The 16,454-nt window shown below is 36.1% G+C and overlaps 1 protein-coding gene and 4 long non-coding RNA genes across 7 annotated transcripts; 2 read left to right on the top strand and 3 right to left on the bottom strand.

The window, feature by feature from the left end:
* The first annotated feature begins 2,918 nt into the window (after positions 1-2,918).
* LOC148175732 (uncharacterized) lies at positions 2,919-3,563 on the top strand. The gene is made up of 5 exons (XR_015770081.1): positions 2,919-2,925; positions 2,976-3,028; positions 3,107-3,254; positions 3,304-3,423; positions 3,473-3,563. It is a non-coding gene; the product is annotated as an uncharacterized LOC148175732 (long non-coding RNA).
* On the top strand, positions 3,523-4,354 carry LOC148175731 (uncharacterized). Its single transcript, XR_015769938.1, has 2 exons — positions 3,523-3,614; positions 4,091-4,354. It is a non-coding gene; the product is annotated as an uncharacterized LOC148175731 (long non-coding RNA).
* Positions 4,355-4,984: 630 nt separating this feature from the next.
* Positions 4,985-11,170, bottom strand: LOC148175730 (uncharacterized). Its single transcript, XR_015769939.1, has 5 exons — positions 11,069-11,170; positions 10,655-10,812; positions 9,982-10,601; positions 9,882-9,932; positions 4,985-5,167 (listed from the first exon to the last, which is right to left on the bottom strand). It is a non-coding gene; the product is annotated as an uncharacterized LOC148175730 (long non-coding RNA).
* Positions 11,171-12,438: 1,268 nt separating this feature from the next.
* LOC148175729 (uncharacterized) lies at positions 12,439-14,213 on the bottom strand. Its single transcript, XR_015769937.1, has 4 exons — positions 14,042-14,213; positions 13,543-13,654; positions 12,960-13,064; positions 12,439-12,611 (listed from the first exon to the last, which is right to left on the bottom strand). It is a non-coding gene; the product is annotated as an uncharacterized LOC148175729 (long non-coding RNA).
* LOC148175728 (uncharacterized) lies at positions 14,145-15,766 on the bottom strand. 3 transcript variants are annotated; one of them, XM_088034143.1, is made up of 4 exons: positions 15,664-15,766; positions 15,333-15,404; positions 14,621-14,690; positions 14,145-14,253 (listed from the first exon to the last, which is right to left on the bottom strand). In XM_088034143.1, exons 2-4 carry the CDS (start codon positions 15,379-15,381, stop codon positions 14,145-14,147), a joined length of 228 nt encoding a protein of 75 aa, XP_087890269.1. In that variant the 5' UTR covers positions 15,382-15,404; positions 15,664-15,766. The 3 variants fall into 3 exon arrangements, with proteins under 3 accessions (XP_087890269.1, XP_087890268.1, XP_087890267.1); XM_088034142.1 differs by lacking the exon at positions 15,664-15,766 and adding an exon at positions 14,987-15,195; XM_088034141.1 differs by lacking the exon at positions 15,664-15,766 and adding an exon at positions 14,987-15,195 and having other exon boundaries at positions 14,158-14,253; positions 14,584-14,690.
* Positions 15,767-16,454: the final 688 nt, after the last annotated feature.

The following is a 16,454-nucleotide window of genomic DNA, read 5'->3' as shown; positions in this document are numbered from 1 at the left end:
CAACCCCCCACACTCTGCTTCCTCCACAAATGGCACAAATTCGCTCGCTCGCTCGCCCGCCCGCCCGCCAAAGCCACCAACTCATCCAGAGAACGAACGGGATGTTGGTGTGCCAAAAATTTTCTGGAACTTGGAAAGTTGTTGGTTTGGCGAGTGGTGGGCGGCGCGTTCTCAGGAACTAGAATCTCTCAAGTTCTCCTTTCTGCATGATGCCTTTTTGCTAGTTTTAATTGTTGGTAGCAAAATCAGCATCTTAAGCGTTTTTACATATAAAATGTAGATAAGCGGCGGTGATTACTACTACGACGACGACGACACACACACATTAGACTTGCGGAGGCCTTTTGGTACTGGTGGGTCTCATCTGTCTAGTCTAATTCATTAAAAATATAATATGGTCTCCCCAATCAGGCAAGAGCGGATAATAATCAATCTCTAAACGCAGCGAAGTGATTCTAGGATACAGGGTATGTTTTTGCAATTATTTGTCTAACTGTTTCTCATCGTGAGAGGGCGGTCATCGTGTTTCTATTAGTATATGTATTCATAGTTCCGCGCTATCAAGACATTTTCATCCCATGCTGTATATATATTGGGGTCCATTCGATTGCACCATTTTATACAAAATGTTGGTCCTTTCCTGTCGCTGACAAGAAACGTACCTGTCGATTCAAAATTGATTCGGACAATCACATCAACTGTTATCGCACGCAAAACGACCCACAGGAAGTGTCAAATTTAAACATTTCAAAGACAAGACGAGAGTGTCTCAAAACTGTACGATCCATTCGCCAAGTCGCCGATTTGTGTAAATTAGATAAAAAAAAAAGAAGCAAAAAGACGACGTTGATTGTTTGTTATTATAGAGTGTAAATAACAATTTACTAATGGATAAAACATATATTTTTCTACTTTAATGCAATTTATAGTATAAATTTTTAAACAAAATTGAGCCCGCGCGCCCGAGCGCCGGGTACGCATATCTCTTTGCCAAAATTTGTTCTTTTCGATGTTGTGTACATAATAAAAGCGACAAAAGCCGAATTGGTCAAATGGGTCAGACACGTTTGACGATTGATAATAATTATTAAAAAAAAAAGTGTAAATAATTATTCGTGTCCCGTGCTTAATCATTTGTACCTAATCTAACTACGCTAAATCTGTATTCACAGAGTGTTGTTTCTAAGACGTAATTAATAAGAATTCTAGGGCTGCTTTGATAGGATAGCGGCAAAAACGACTGTTTAGATCATATTTCGTGCACCGAGCATTGCTTTTATGATGCTCGACTTAAGACCATGTCCCATTTGATTCTGTGATACAAGAATATCTGTGTAATGACGACGTGACGTGTGTGAAACAGATTCGTTGTTCGTTTCGGGAGTCTCGACTCTTTAAATTTGAGCATTTCTCCAACTCGCCTATCCCCATTATTATGGAAAACGCAACAGAAAATGTGATTGTCGGGATCTGGTGGTCCATTTTTTATATTTTAGATGCTAAAAAAAAGTCAACAGGCGCTTAATATCATGGAATCGTTTAATTTAGCCCACTTACGACACATCCACTCATCATCATATATTTTAGCTACGAGTAGAGTAGGGAGTAGGTTCTAGTCATAATTTATAACGTGTATGGCATTTATTACAAAATTAAGGTTGAGCATATGGAACCAAAGCGGTACTCATACTCATTAATCTTAGAAACAAGTTTGAACATAGTCTGAGATCTTGCCAATTTATTGGTTTTTATTTCACCCAACATTACTATGCTGGGACCAAACTGTTTATTTTTCGTTTTAGCTTTTGCCCAAGTTTCGACATGATCTAGTCAATGAAAACGTGTTGGTGATGAAATTATTAAGTTGTTTGCTTTGTTACTACGTTGTTTATTTATTTATTTATTTATTTATTTATTTCTAGTCATAAGTCTATTATTTACTTAAGCTTTCATGATGACGTCTCTTCTGAGGAAGGAAAGATGTCTGATCTACGCTTGTATACAGTATTATTCGGTCTGCTGTAGACGATATATGCAGGAGAAGGGTGCGAGTACCCAGTTATCATATTCGGACGAATCTCCATCAATTATATAAGATAATCCACGCCATACTCTGTTGCATGTCAGTTTTATTACATTTTACACAAAATTATTATAAAATAAAATTATTACATAATATTATATTATTATATTATATATAGTAGATAATTGAATTAATATTTATAACCTGCTAAACTTGTAATACGATAATGTAAAAACATATGAGTAAATTAGACAATGAATGCGTGAACTTTCTATCCATGTATGAAATTTATCATATTTTGTTATTTTTACACTGTCGATTTTGCTGGTCTTTCTTACAGTTTATGGAAATTATTACTTTTACAATGTAACTTTTAATATATCAGGATAATATGTATTATACAGTAATATGTAATTTCATATTTTGAAATAAGGATTACAGTCCATTTATTAAAAAAATGTATCAGACATGACGGAGCGACTATTCAAATGCTCAAACATTACATAATCTATTGTAAAGATCCTTTCAACAGTCATGTCTCTTTTTCTTATTATTATTCATTATTATTATTATATTACTAACTTTTGCCAAATAAATCCAACTCAACTGAAAATGGTTTACGACATTTACATGAATATATGAATTTTACTGCAGTAAATTCGTTTTTGCATTGATTTGGATTTATTTCGGAAAGCTATCCAGTTCATATGAAACTTTATAAAAGAATTATAAATTAATAAAGTTAAATATAATGCATATCTAGAAGGAGTTTTATTATTGAATTCAAACCACGCACCCCCAACCATCGCGTGAAGTTTGCTACGAACTAGCCGGCGGCATTGTAACCACTTCCAATTAGTAACTTTGCATCCATCAGGTTGGTAGCGCGACTTCCATGAAAGGTGAGAACTGTCATATCATAACCTCTCTGTGTTTAATCGTGTTGTTTTAGCTGGAAGATGTCGAGCAGGTGGATGTGGGGCCCCCAGGGTGTCTGTTGGAAGCGCAAGTGGAATGTTGATAACCTAAAAACGTAAGAATGAAACTTTGAAGGCTCATGAAAGTTAAATTTGTTTGTTGTAGGATAACATCACTTTCTTTTCAAACTTGGGGTTGGTTTTTGCTGTTGATGCGTCTCTCAGCTCACTAGGAAATGACGAGCTGGTGAAGGTGTCGTTCTACAGAGATCATCGTCATGGTGTGAAGCACTTGATTTACATCTCTGTCACAGGTAAAAGTTCTTCAATTATGGAACTAGTTTTATAATGAAGATTTTTAAGATTCTCACTTGTCAGGGAAGGTTCTGGTTAACAAGCAATGATGTCGAAACTCCGTTTACAAGGAACAAAGTGCTGATACAACTGCATACAGTCAAGTTTGAATTGACTATATAATACACGGTTTGTTTCTAACTAATCTGCTTGACAATGAATTTATCTCATATTTCAGATGTTGGAGGACCATGAAGCTGTATACATGGAGGTCTACCGATGGAAATACTTCGCAAAGTTGGCATTCAACAAGTTATCTAATTTTTAACACAAGAGAAATGGATTTGAATCCTTGATGACATTCCAATCAAAATCTTTAGGTAAACAGGCCTCAATGGAATCACAACGCTTCTAATGAGATAATGAATCATTTTATAATTAGTTTTTGCGAGTGAACGTCGATAAGAATTGATATTCGATTTGATTTTAAGTTTTACTTCGATGTCTCACTCTCGATAGATGGCGCGGGTGCATTTCATAGGCAACCAACAATACACATTACTGTTTTTTTTTACCACATTGGTGTGGCTAACTTCTCTTGCTAAGATTGCTTCCTTTTGATTGGTCGTTTTAAATTTTTGAAATACTTGTTTGTTATTGGTTGCCTACATTTACTCATTATTTTAAACATGTTTTTGTCAACATATTGCAATGCGATCTTGAATTGAATTTACTTGTTCACTTTCGTTAGAAAACCAATTAACAACTTAAATTTAAATTAAACAAAGGTAACAGGGAAAACGATCTAGAATGTGATCAAATGCACATATTAACAGTAATTTCTTTTTCTCCACAGGCTTACCGTTGCCGAGCATTCTTCTACTACCAAATTTAACAGCCACGAAGCCAGAAACATTTACGATTGGAGAATCGCTTTTTGTGATAAATAAAATTAAGTTTTTAACGACCAAAATTCGCTGTTTTGGTTGCAAAATGTTTATGAATTGTAAATTGTAAGGTATAATTTGTCATTCTCATACAATTAATTGTAAAATTTATACTTTTTTTTAATCCTTCAAATTTTCAAATTTTATGAATAAAAATAACTTTCAAATCAAAATTTTGGTTTCGTTTTTTTTTTTATTTATACAATTAGGATTATTTTGAACAAGTTTTATACATTTTCGTGACTTTAATTTTAAATTTAAAATTAGATCCAACAACGGGTGTTAACAGCATCTAACTTCAGAAAACTGCAACATGGACAAATTATTGAAGCTATTTTCTTTGAAGCAAAAAAAAAGAGTAAAACCTATAGTGGCGCCATCTATCAGCGGGTAGCGAAAGTTAAAAATCATTACAGTAAATTATCACCCAAACAAAAATTCGACTGTTTGTAAAATGTTAAGTTTTCAAAAACTAAATTTCAAATTTTTTTTTAATAAAAAGTCGAATGTGGCGCCATCTATCAACGGGTAGCAAAAGCTCAAATTTTTCATTAAAGAAAACTGTAAAACGTCAATAATATAATAGACACTTTCGTGTCTATTATATTATTAACATTATAAATAATAGACACTGTCTATTATTATATCTCTCATATTAACATCACAAAGAATAGACACTTTCTTATTGAAGCTTGTCGGATAGTGGAGGTTGGGGTCCGGTCCCCACCACCCTTTCCCCATTTTTTTAAGCACTCTTTTATAGTTTTGGAGGAGTCAAGTGTTCGGGAGAGGTAACAATTAGCGCCATCTATTATCGACTTTATTAATTAACCAGGTACAAAAATTAATTCAAATTTTAACAATTTTCAATAGTTTCTTGCCGCGGTTTTGAAGAAGAACACCAACTGCTGCGAACGACGAACTCCTCTACAGAGTGGCACACTCCAGGTCCAAGTTCTCAAAGCAAAAAACAAGTTTTTGAGACACTGAAACAAAATACATTAATTAGAATTAATTTATGGACTTTTTGGGAACATTTTTCAATTACTTGATTCAGTGGCTCGCGAGAGACAAATTGCGACACTTTTCAGATTAAAAAAATGTGACAAAAACGCGAATTTTGGCAATTTCAAATTGACAAAAGCGAAGTTAGCAATTGAAACTAAAAACAGCGATAGAGCGATGCGAAAAAAAGGGACAAGGGCACGAATTCGAGGGTTTTAAGTTTAGAAACGCGAAGTTAGCGATTTAGACAAAAACAGCGACAGAGCGATGCGAAAAAAAGAGACAAGGGCGCGAATTTGAGGTTTTTAAGTTTAGAAACGCAAAGTTAGCGATTTAGACTAAAAACAGCGATAGAGCGATGCGAAAAAAAGGGACAAGGGCGCGAATTCGAGGGTTTTAAGTTTAGAAACGCGAAGTTAGCGATTTAGACTAAAAACAGCGATAGAGCGATGCGAAAAAAAGGGACAACGGCGCGAATTTGAGGTTTTTAAGTTTAGAAACGCGAAGTTAGCGATTTAGACTAAAAACAGCGACAGAGCGATGCGAAAAAAGGGACAAGGGCGCGAATTTGAGGTTTTTAAGTTTAGAAACGCGAAGTTAGCAATTTAGACTAAAAACAGCGATAGAGCGATGCGAAAAAAAGGGACAAGGGCACGAATTCGAGGGTTTTAAGTTTAGAAACGCGAAGTTAGCGATTTAGACAAAAACAGCGACAGAGCGATGCGAAAAAAAGAGACAAGGGCGCGAATTTGAGGTTTTTAAGTTTAGAAACGCAAAGTTAGCGATTTAGACTAAAAACAGCGATAGAGCGATGCGAAAAAAAGGGACAAGGGCGCGAATTCGAGGGTTTTAAGTTTAGAAACGCGAAGTTAGCGATTTAGACTAAAAACAGCGATAGAGCGATGCGAAAAAAAGGGACAACGGCGCGAATTTGAGGTTTTTAAGTTTAGAAACGCGAAGTTAGCGATTTAGACTAAAAACAGCGATAGAGCGATGCGAAAAAAAGGGACAACGGCGCGAATTTGAGGTTTTTAAGTTTAGAAACGCGAAGTTAGCGATTTAGACTAAAAACAGCGATAGAGCGATGCGAAAAAAAGGGACAAGGGCGCGAATTTGAGGTTTTTAAGTTTAGAAACGCGAAGTTAGCGATTTAGACAAAAACAGCGACAGAGCGATGCGAAAAAAGGGACAAGGGCGCGAATTCGAGGGTTTTAAGTTTAGAAACGCGAAGTTAGCGATTTAGACTAAAAACAGCGATAGAGCGATGCGAAAAAAAGGGACAAGGGCGCGAATTCGAGGGTTTTAAGTTTAGAAACGCGAAGTTAGCGATTTAGACTAAAAACAGCGATAGAGCGATGCGAAAAAAAGGGACAACGGCGCGAATTTGAGGTTTTTAAGTTTAGAAACGCGAAGTTAGCGATTTAGACTAAAAACAGCGATAGAGCGATGCGAAAAAAAGGGACAAGGGCGCGAATTTGAGGTTTTTAAGTTTAGAAACGCGAAGTTAGCGATTTAGACAAAAACAGCGACAGAGCGATGCGAAAAAAGGGACAAGGGCGCGAATTCGAGGGTTTTAAGTTTAGAAACGCGAAGTTAGCGATTTAGACTAAAAACAGCGATAGAGCGATGCGAAAAAAAGGGACAACGGCGCGAATTTGAGGTTTTTAAGTTTAGAAACGCGAAGTTAGCGATTTAGACTAAAAACAGCGATAGAGCGATGCGAAAAAAAGGGACAAGGGCGCGAATTCGAGGTTTTTAAGTTTAGAAACGCGAAGTTAGCGATTTAGACAAAAACAGCGACAGAGCGATGCGAAAAAAGGGACAAGGGCGCGAATTCGAGGGTTTTAAGTTTAGAAACGCGAAGTTAGCGATTTAGACTAAAAACAGCGATAGAGCGATGCGAAAAAAAGGGACAACGGCGCGAATTTGAGGTTTTTAAGTTTAGAAACGCGAAGTTAGCGATTTAGACTAAAAACAGCGATAGAGCGATGCGAAAAAAAGGGACAAGGGCGCGAATTTGAGGTTTTTAAGTTTAGAAACGCGAAGTTAGCGATTTAGACAAAAACAGCGACAGAGCGATGCGAAAAAAGGGACAAGGGCGCGAATTCGAGGGTTTTAAGTTTAGAAACGCGAAGTTAGCGATTTAGACTAAAAACAGCGATAGAGCGATGCGAAAAAAAGGGACAACGGCGCGAATTTGAGGTTTTTAAGTTTAGAAACGCGAAGTTAGCGATTTAGACTAAAAACAGCGATAGAGCGATGCGAAAAAAAGGGACAACGGCGCGAATTTGAGGTTTTTAAGTTTAGAAACGCGAAGTTAGCGATTTAGACTAAAAACAGCGATAGAGCGATGCGAAAAAAAGGGACAAGGGCGCGAATTTGAGGTTTTTAAGTGTAGAAACGCGAAGTTAGCGATTTAGACAAAAACAGCGACAGAGCGATGCGAAAAAAGGGACAAGGGCGCGAATTCGAGGGTTTTAAGTTTAGAAACGCGAAGTTAGCGATTTAGACTAAAAACAGCGATAGAGCGATGCGAAAAAAAGGGACAACGGCGCGAATTTGAGGTTTTTAAGTTTAGAAACGCGAAGTTAGCGATTTAGACTAAAAACAGCGATAGAGCGATGCGAAAAAAAGGGACAACGGCGCGAATTTGAGGTTTTTAAGTTTAGAAACGCGAAGTTAGCGATTTAGACTAAAAACAGCGATAGAGCGATGCGAAAAAAAGGGACAAGGGCGCGAATTTGAGGTTTTTAAGTGTAGAAACGCGAAGTTAGCGATTTAGACAAAAACAGCGACAGAGCGATGCGAAAAAAGGGACAAGGGCGCGAATTCGAGGGTTTTAAGTTTAGAAACGCGAAGTTAGCGATTTAGACTAAAAACAGCGATAGAGCGATGCGAAAAAAAGGGACAACGGCGCGAATTTGAGGTTTTTAAGTTTAGAAACGCGAAGTTAGCGATTTAGACTAAAAACAGCGATAGAGCGATGCGAAAAAAAGGGACAACGGCGCGAATTTGAGGTTTTTAAGTTTAGAAACGCGAAGTTAGCGATTTAGACTAAAAACAGCGATAGAGCGATGCGAAAAAAAGGGACAACGGCGCGAATTTGAGGTTTTTAAGTTTAGAAACGCGAAGTTAGCGATTTAGACTAAAAACAGCGATAGAGCGATGCGAAAAAAAGGGACAACGGCGCGAATTTGAGGTTTTTAAGTTTAGAAACGCGAAGTTAGCAATTTAGACTAAAAACAGCGATAGAGCGATGCGAAAAAAAGGGACAACGGCGCGAATTTGAGGTTTTTAAGTTTAGAAACGCGAAGTTAGCGATTTAGACTAAAAACAGCGATAGAGCGATGCGAAAAAAAGGGACAAGGGCGCGAATTTGAGGTTTTTAAGTTTAGAAACGCGAAGTTAGCAATTTAGACAAAAAACAGCGATAGAGCGATGCGAAAAAAAGGGACAAGGGCGCGAATTCGAGGGTTTTAAGTTTAGAAACGCGAAGTTAGCGATTTAGACTAAAAACAGCGATAGAGCGATGCGAAAAAAAGGGACAAGGGCGCGAATTTGAGGTTTTTAAGTTTAGAAACGCGAAGTTAGCAATTTAGACAAAAAACAGCGATAGAGCGATGCGAAAAAAAGGGACAAGGGCGCGAATTCGAGGGTTTTAAGTTTAGAAACGCGAAGTTAGCGATTTAGACTAAAAACAGCGACAGAGCGATGCGAAAAAAAGGGACAAGGGCGCGAATTTGAGGTTTTTAAGTTTAGAAACGCAAAGTTAGCGAATTAGACTAAAAACAGCGATAGAGCGATGCGAAAAAAAGGGACAACGGCGCGAATTTGAGGTTTTTAAGTTTAGAAACGCGAAGTTAACGATTTAGACTAAAAACAGCGATAGAGCGATGCGAAAAAAAGGGACAAGGGCGCGAATTTGAGGTTTTTAAGTTTAGAAACGCGAAGTTAGCAATTTAGACAAAAAACAGCGATAGAGCGATGCGAAAAAAAGGGACAAGGGCGCGAATTCGAGGGTTTTAAGTTTAGAAACGCGAAGTTAGCGATTTAGACTAAAAACAGCGACAGAGCGATGCGAAAAAAAGGGACAAGGGCGCGAATTTGAGGTTTTTAAGTTTAGAAACGCGAAGTTAGCGATTTTGACAAAAAACAGCGATAGAGCGATGCGAAAAAAAGGGACAAGGGCGCAAATTTGAGGGTTTTAAGTTTAGAAACGCGAAGTTAGCGATTTAGACTAAAAACAGCGACAGAGCGATGCGAAAAAAAGGGACAAGGGCCCGAATTTGAGGTTTTTAAGTTTAGAAACGCAAAGTTAGCGAATTAGACTAAAAACAGCGATAGAGCGATGCGAAAAAAAGGGACAACGGCGCGAATTTGAGGTTTTTAAGTTTAGAAACGCGAAGTTAGCGATTTAGACTAAAAACAGCGATAGAGCGATGCGAAAAAAAGGGACAAGGGCGCGAATTTGAGGTTTTTAAGTTTAGAAACGCGAAGTTAGCGAATTAGACTAAAAACAGCGATAGAGCGATGCGAAAAAAAGGGACAACGGCGCGAATTCGAGGGTTTTAAGTTTAGAAACGCGAAGTTAGCAATTTAGACTAAAAACAGCGACAAGACGATACAAAAAAAAGAGACAAGGGCGTGAATTTCGGCAATTCATACAAGATCAAAGAGTTTAGCCAACCGGCTCACCTCAGTTTCACAGCTATCCATCATCCAGGCATTTTCAAGTGTTCGCCAGATCTAAAAAATAAAACTATGAACACACTAAACTTGCAAAAGCGAAACAAACCTTCTACCGACACAATTTCGAGCCTAGGAGTGCCACCGCTTCTTTCTTCTTCTTCTTCTTCTGTTCAAATCAACTCATGAAGTTTCCAACACGTTGCACGGCATAATGAAGATGGATGAATAGAGAAATTCAATAGAAATGGTAGACAGAATGAATTTTAGTGTATCAAAGTCAACCCCCGCGAACACAAGCACCGTAGGAGATTTTGGTGAACCCAAAATGAACTCGGCCCTCGGTATTCAGACAAAGCCTATCCCGTGGGTGAGCATTTTGACCAAGGTATCCCGTAAAGTGCGTCTACACTCCTAGACAATGCTAACATAATCATTTTATAAATAAAAAAAGTTTTAAACCTATACTGACTGCAATTATGTTAGTTTTGTGAAGAAGGGCAGTTGTGTTTCTACCGACAACTAACTTAAACTCCCGCTCCTAGCTCAGTGTCCTAAGCCCCCTACAGATAAAGTTCGAGCCTACTTTCTTAATTGTGTTGGTATAGCTAATACACTGTCTCAAGTTCTCAAATCTAATCAAAATAAAAAAAAAGGGAAATTCAAAATTTGATAGAGATCTAATTTATAGAAAACATAGTAATTAAAGATTTCTGAAGCAATCTGAATCTGGAATAAAACTTCCGGTTATTGAGATCAGCAAATAGAAAGAAAACGCTTACCATTGTTTAGCATCTTTTTGTCTCTCCAACAACTGGACCCCTGCTACTTCCATCTTGAAAACAACTTTAGCTGAGGCTATCCACCCACCATCGATTAACTCTTGCCAATTTGTCCATCAATGCAGTTGGTCATTCCCACTCCACTCATCGAAGGTAATCTGAAACAAGACCGTTTGAATTATTAAATAATAAACTATAGTCGAAATTTTGTTGTTTATCTCTAGTCACTTTTTTACCAATAGAGTTCTAATTGAAAGTCTGATTCACTTTCCTACATTTTTCTATTCTGTTAATGTTTTTGAGGAGTCAGACCAGAAATGTCCACACAAGTCCAAAGATTTACATTTACAGTTTAAACAAAATGTTAATGATCACGTAATTATCCAAAATGGAAAAAGTGAAATGTGTTCTTACATTTAGCAATCACTGCTGTTTTATTTCCGAGAAATTGATGCAGAACTAACGATTTTCTAGAGCACTAAAATCACATGTGTCATTTTTTTTAAATGCATTAAAATGCCTAAAAGTCGAAAGTAGGCAGAATTTCTGGTAGGCACAAAAATACCTAATTTACTGAACCAATCAGAAGCAAGTATTTTTGCCTATTGTACAAGTCCAGTGGAAATTTATTTTGGCAATTTAGAGGAAAATTCTAACTTTTTTCACAGCAATTACTTGAAATTCGCAAGTTTAATGTCTTCCTTCGAGTTTAAAAACAAAAATTAAAAGAAATGTGCAACTTACCCAATCAAGAACGCTGAATTTTCACGATTTCCATCAACAACAACCAAAACGACGGAAATCATATTTGTATCTTAAAAAACGCAACACAAAAGTTTCCAAATGATGAATTTCTCATTGCCAAAAAATCCTCCATGTGGCCGTTGAAACGTCTATTCTGTACTCTTCTCTTCCCTGAAAACATTCAAAAATCACAACCAAGAATACAAGAAAATCAGCGACTTTAAAACAACCAATCAAAAGAAGGAATTTTTGGCCGTATTTAAATTTAGTAAATTTGAATAACATGGAGTGGACAGTTTACCAAACAAAAAATGAAACAAGTGCAAATGACTCTCATAACAAAAGATGAAATTTTCTATCCAAAAACGTTCTTGTATAAGAAGTGTTGCTGTGGTCAAAAGGGCCCAACCTTCCGCGTGATTGTTGATCCCAGACTGCATCCAGGAAACGTCTGAACCACGAGACTTCACGAAAACCATAAAAGTTCTTGGATTAAGCTCATCCGTTAAACTGGAAAAATTGAGAAGTTACCCAAGTCTGCTGAACTCTAAACTTACATAACTTTACACATATTTATAATATATTTGGTAATTACCAAAGACAACAAATAATGTCTCACCCAGCCAGAAGCTGCAACTAGTTCTCATTTTCCTAAAGTTCTATAAAGATAATAGAAAACTATCTCTGTAGTGATGCTAGTTTTGATCATTCAAATCAAATAAGTCAAAAAATTGCTCTACTGCAGTGCGTTATCCTAAAAAATAACTCCCTCAAAATTTTTTGCCGTTTGTTAAAAGTCATCTTGGCATTCCAATAGAGCAATGAACTGGTTAAAAGCGAAAATCGACAAACTCCAAAATTTAGATTTATAACAAATTAAACAACTAATTAAAATATGAAGTTGGCTCATTTCGTTTGCATGTAGCTAGTTTGAATTCTTGTTCATAGTCTGACTGTGCTTGTCTGTCAGACCACATCAAACCATCAACAGAGACAGTACAAGTAGCAACAAACTTTTCAATTTTAAAAACTCACCCTATCTCTTCAGTTTGCAGCTATGATGGTGATTCTTCACTTCTTGATAGAAAGTCAAAATCTCCTTGCTTAACAAATAAAGAAGTTCGTTCGCTGCATGACTCATTGCTTGCTGAACTGGTTATAAAGCCGGGAACTTGTTTTTTTTTACTCCAAATAACTCCACAACTTCTTTTTCCTGAAAGATTTAAAAATTAGTTAAAAACCGTCTGCAATAAACATCAGATTTCCCGTTTTTTTTACAACAAACAAAAGAAATTATTGAACAACTCAAATCCACAAGAAAACGCGAAGTAATAAAACGATTTTGAAACAACAAAACCGTGATAATCTATTATTCAATATCCGACAAAAAACGGAAATTAACTAAATTACATCTTGTGCAGTTGCGTAACTTTAAAAAAAACACGTCGCAAAGACCCCGTGTGTACAATTTCAAGAACACAACACAACTTCCATTATCTCTATTGAAGTAAGAATTATTATTGTTTAATTCTGATTACAAAAAGAAAAAATAGGTTTTTACTTTTACCAATAACTTGTGTTCCATTTCCAAGAAGTTGATACTAGAAGACAACCGCAGCCTCTTTTACTCTCTTTGCCTTTTTCCAGCCACTTTCCAGAAAGAACTCTGAAATCACAAATGTCAAATGTCATTTTTTTAAATTCATCAAAATGCCTAAATGTCGTTGAGTAGGCACAATTACTGGTAGGCACAAAAACACAAATTCACTCAACCAATCAGAAGCAAGTATTTTTACCTATTATACAAGTCCAGTGGAATTTATTTGTGCAACATGGAAGAAAGAAAATTCAAACTTTTTCTAGCAATTACTATCGCGGAATCAAAATTTCGAACATCACTTTTTGACATGGCAATGTAAATCAAGCTTTATTGTCATTGTGACTGACACACAAAGCAAATTTCTGACACTTGCTGAGTCTTTTATAAATTTTAAGGTTATAAAGACAAAGGACAGTTTACAATTTTTAAACATCAATCAATTTGATGTTCGAAATTTTGTTTCCGCGATAGTACTTGCAATTCGCAATTTTAATGTCTTCCTTCCAGTTTGACAAACAAAAATTAAAGAAAATTTGTAAATTACCTTAAGAGAAGAATGCAAAATTTCCAATAAAGAGATGGCAGAAGAAGACATCTAAAACTTTTGACTCTTTGGTTTGTTGCCCCGACAGCGCCTGGGTCCAATAATTTCTTGTCTGAAAAGTGTTCAAATTAGTAACAATAATAAATCGCCTTGAATTTAGGCAACCAATAATACACACCGGTGAGACCCTGGTAATTTTTGTTATATTAAGTTGGTGATTTGGGAAAATTTCGTTTAGCCAATCAATAGCAAGCATTTTTTGGCCATCTGAAGAGCAGTGCAAATTGAAAAACCGAGGGAAATTTAAAATAAAAAATTCACAACTTGCCCACACACTTGCTCCAACATATGTATGTCTGAAAACAATCTTGAAAATTTCAACTTCAACATTCTCTAATTGCTTTCAAATGGCCCGTTCATACAGCTACTTCAAGCCCTCCCAAACGATTTTCGACAGATTATACCAAATATACACTTTTGACAAGAATGTTGGCCATACCACTATTCCTAAAATTGATTTTCGACCTTCACGTCCCAAGTCTTTAGATTTCTTCAGGCCCTTGTGGTTATCCAACATCTGCAATGTCCACTTGATTTCACATTCAGACAGATGCACTACAAGTGTTCGTTCTTCTCCTCCGTCGCAATTTTCGTCTCCCAAACCGCAAGATGCTCCTTGATTTCATGTAAACAAATGCATCCATGTTCTTCCTAGAAACAAAATGTTTTCGTAAATAATTCAAATTCACATTTAACAGACTATAAAAGAAACAATTGACTATGAGTCTAACCAATCAAACTATGAACGGATTCGACTACACAAGCGCAATTACGTTCAAAGAACAAAAGAACACATTAAACAGTAGTCAAATCTTGCCTTATAGTTTAACACTGTACACTTATGTTCTTAAATTACTTTCTATTTTAAGAAACGTGACAAGATCGCAACAGCAAAAGTTTCCAAGTGATGAGTTTGTCAAAAAAGATTTCTAATTGCTAAAAATTCCAACAGCGCTGTAAGATCTTGTTACAAAAACAGACAAAAAGTAAAAATTGCAGAATCCTCCACTTCACTGACCAAATTTGGAAATCTGCTTTGTAATCGTCAAGGTGGCAGTCGAGACATCTCTTTTGTACACTTCTCCTCCCTGAAAACACAAAAATCAATAAAAAGACAGCATCCTGGGAATGTCAAGACGTTGGGATTTCACAAAAACGATAGAAATTCTGGTGTTACCCTCATTGACATTCATACACTGCATAAATTGGAAAGTTACGTGAGTCTGTACTGAATTCTGAGCTTACATAACGTCATAGATGTTTATACTCAACACGAGATCATTGATAAGTCAAGCAAATTCGGGAATATTAGCCACATCAAACTATCAACAGAGACAGCATAAAAACTAGCGTAGCAACAAACTTATAAATTTCGAAAACTAACCAAGTCTCCAGCTTACAATTACGATGGAAAAGTTCATTCTTAGATGCCAGTCCAAAGTCTGTGAAGCAGAATTTTTTATTTCTCTCAAAAGTTGCTGAGTGATCATCTAATTAAAGATCCAATTCTCTCTCCTGTTTTTCTTGGCTTCAAAGGCATCGCCTAGACTTGATTTCTTTTACTCCAGATAGGAACTTGATGACTTCCTTTTTCTGAAAGATTTAAAAATTAATTGAAAGTATAATTTTCTTAATAAAGACAAAACAAAACAAGTTGAAACATTTACATGCAACCAATTTGTGACGTTACAAAATCTCAGAATGTATTCTTATTAGTTTTTACCAATTACCTGTGTTCCATTGGCAACAAATTGATACAGAAGTCAACGGCAGCCCCATTTTCCAGAATACTAAAATCACAACTGTCAAAATTATTAAATTCATCAAAATGCCTAAAAGTCAATGAGTAGGCACAATTATTAGTAGGCAAAAAACCACATTATTCACTAAACCAATCAGATGCAAGTACTATTTTTGAGTATTCTTCAAGTCCAGTGGAATTTGAAATTTGTACAACTGGAGGAAAATTCAAACTTTTACGTAAAAATTATTTAAAATTCACAAATTTGATGTCTCCCTTCCAGTTTGACAAACGCAAATTAAAGAAAATTTGCAGATTACCTCATTAAGGATGAAGACAATTCCAATGAAAAGATGGTCAGAAGCAAACATCTATGAACTATAAAGTTGACTTCTCTTGATTTCTTGAACTAGCCGTGACAGCAACTTAAATTGACCATCCATCATTGAGTCGAGAAATAGCACGGCATTGGATTACAAGATGAAAATTTCCACCAACGACAACCGTAACTGCACAAAAACAAAGTAATTAACTGAATTCGAAGCTTACACAATATCAAACATGATAATAAAGTTAATTGATTACGTTTTTATCAACTTTACTTGTTAACAGTCAAAGAGTGAAAAAATTGCTTCTTATATAAAACCAGAATCTCCAAATTGTTTTTCCAGAAATTCTATCACTGTAACCATAGCCTGATGTACCTTTACGCTTAAAAATGATCTCAAAGACACGAAAAGCCCTCTGTCTTTGTAGAGAAGCCAATTTTTTCTCAGAAATCAAACAAACCAGAATCATAACCTAACATTCAGAAATGTATAAAATTTGTTTTAAACAAACGTACCAAACTCACCAAAAGTGAAAAAGCACACAAAAAGGGCCACAAAAGCACTTCTTTTAAAGATTAAAACAGTTTTACAAGACAACAATAACATTTTTCTAAAACACAAGTTTTGAATCCACAGCCGCCCACCAAATAAATAAATAAATAAATAGACTCTAACTAATCTAAGGACGCGATCTTAGAGGATGTGTCGACATGGAAAGAGGGTAAGAAAATTATAGAACTTTACTTGTGCATGTATTATCAGTTGCATAACTAGGTAAAAAA

Source organism: Gnatocerus cornutus, chromosome 4 (genome assembly GCF_029298725.1).
Source record: "Gnatocerus cornutus isolate USDA-ARS CGAHR chromosome 4, icGnaCorn1.1, whole genome shotgun sequence".
Taxonomy (NCBI): Eukaryota; Metazoa; Arthropoda; class Insecta; order Coleoptera; family Tenebrionidae; genus Gnatocerus; species Gnatocerus cornutus.
This window is presented reverse-complemented; position numbering and strand designations above follow the sequence as displayed.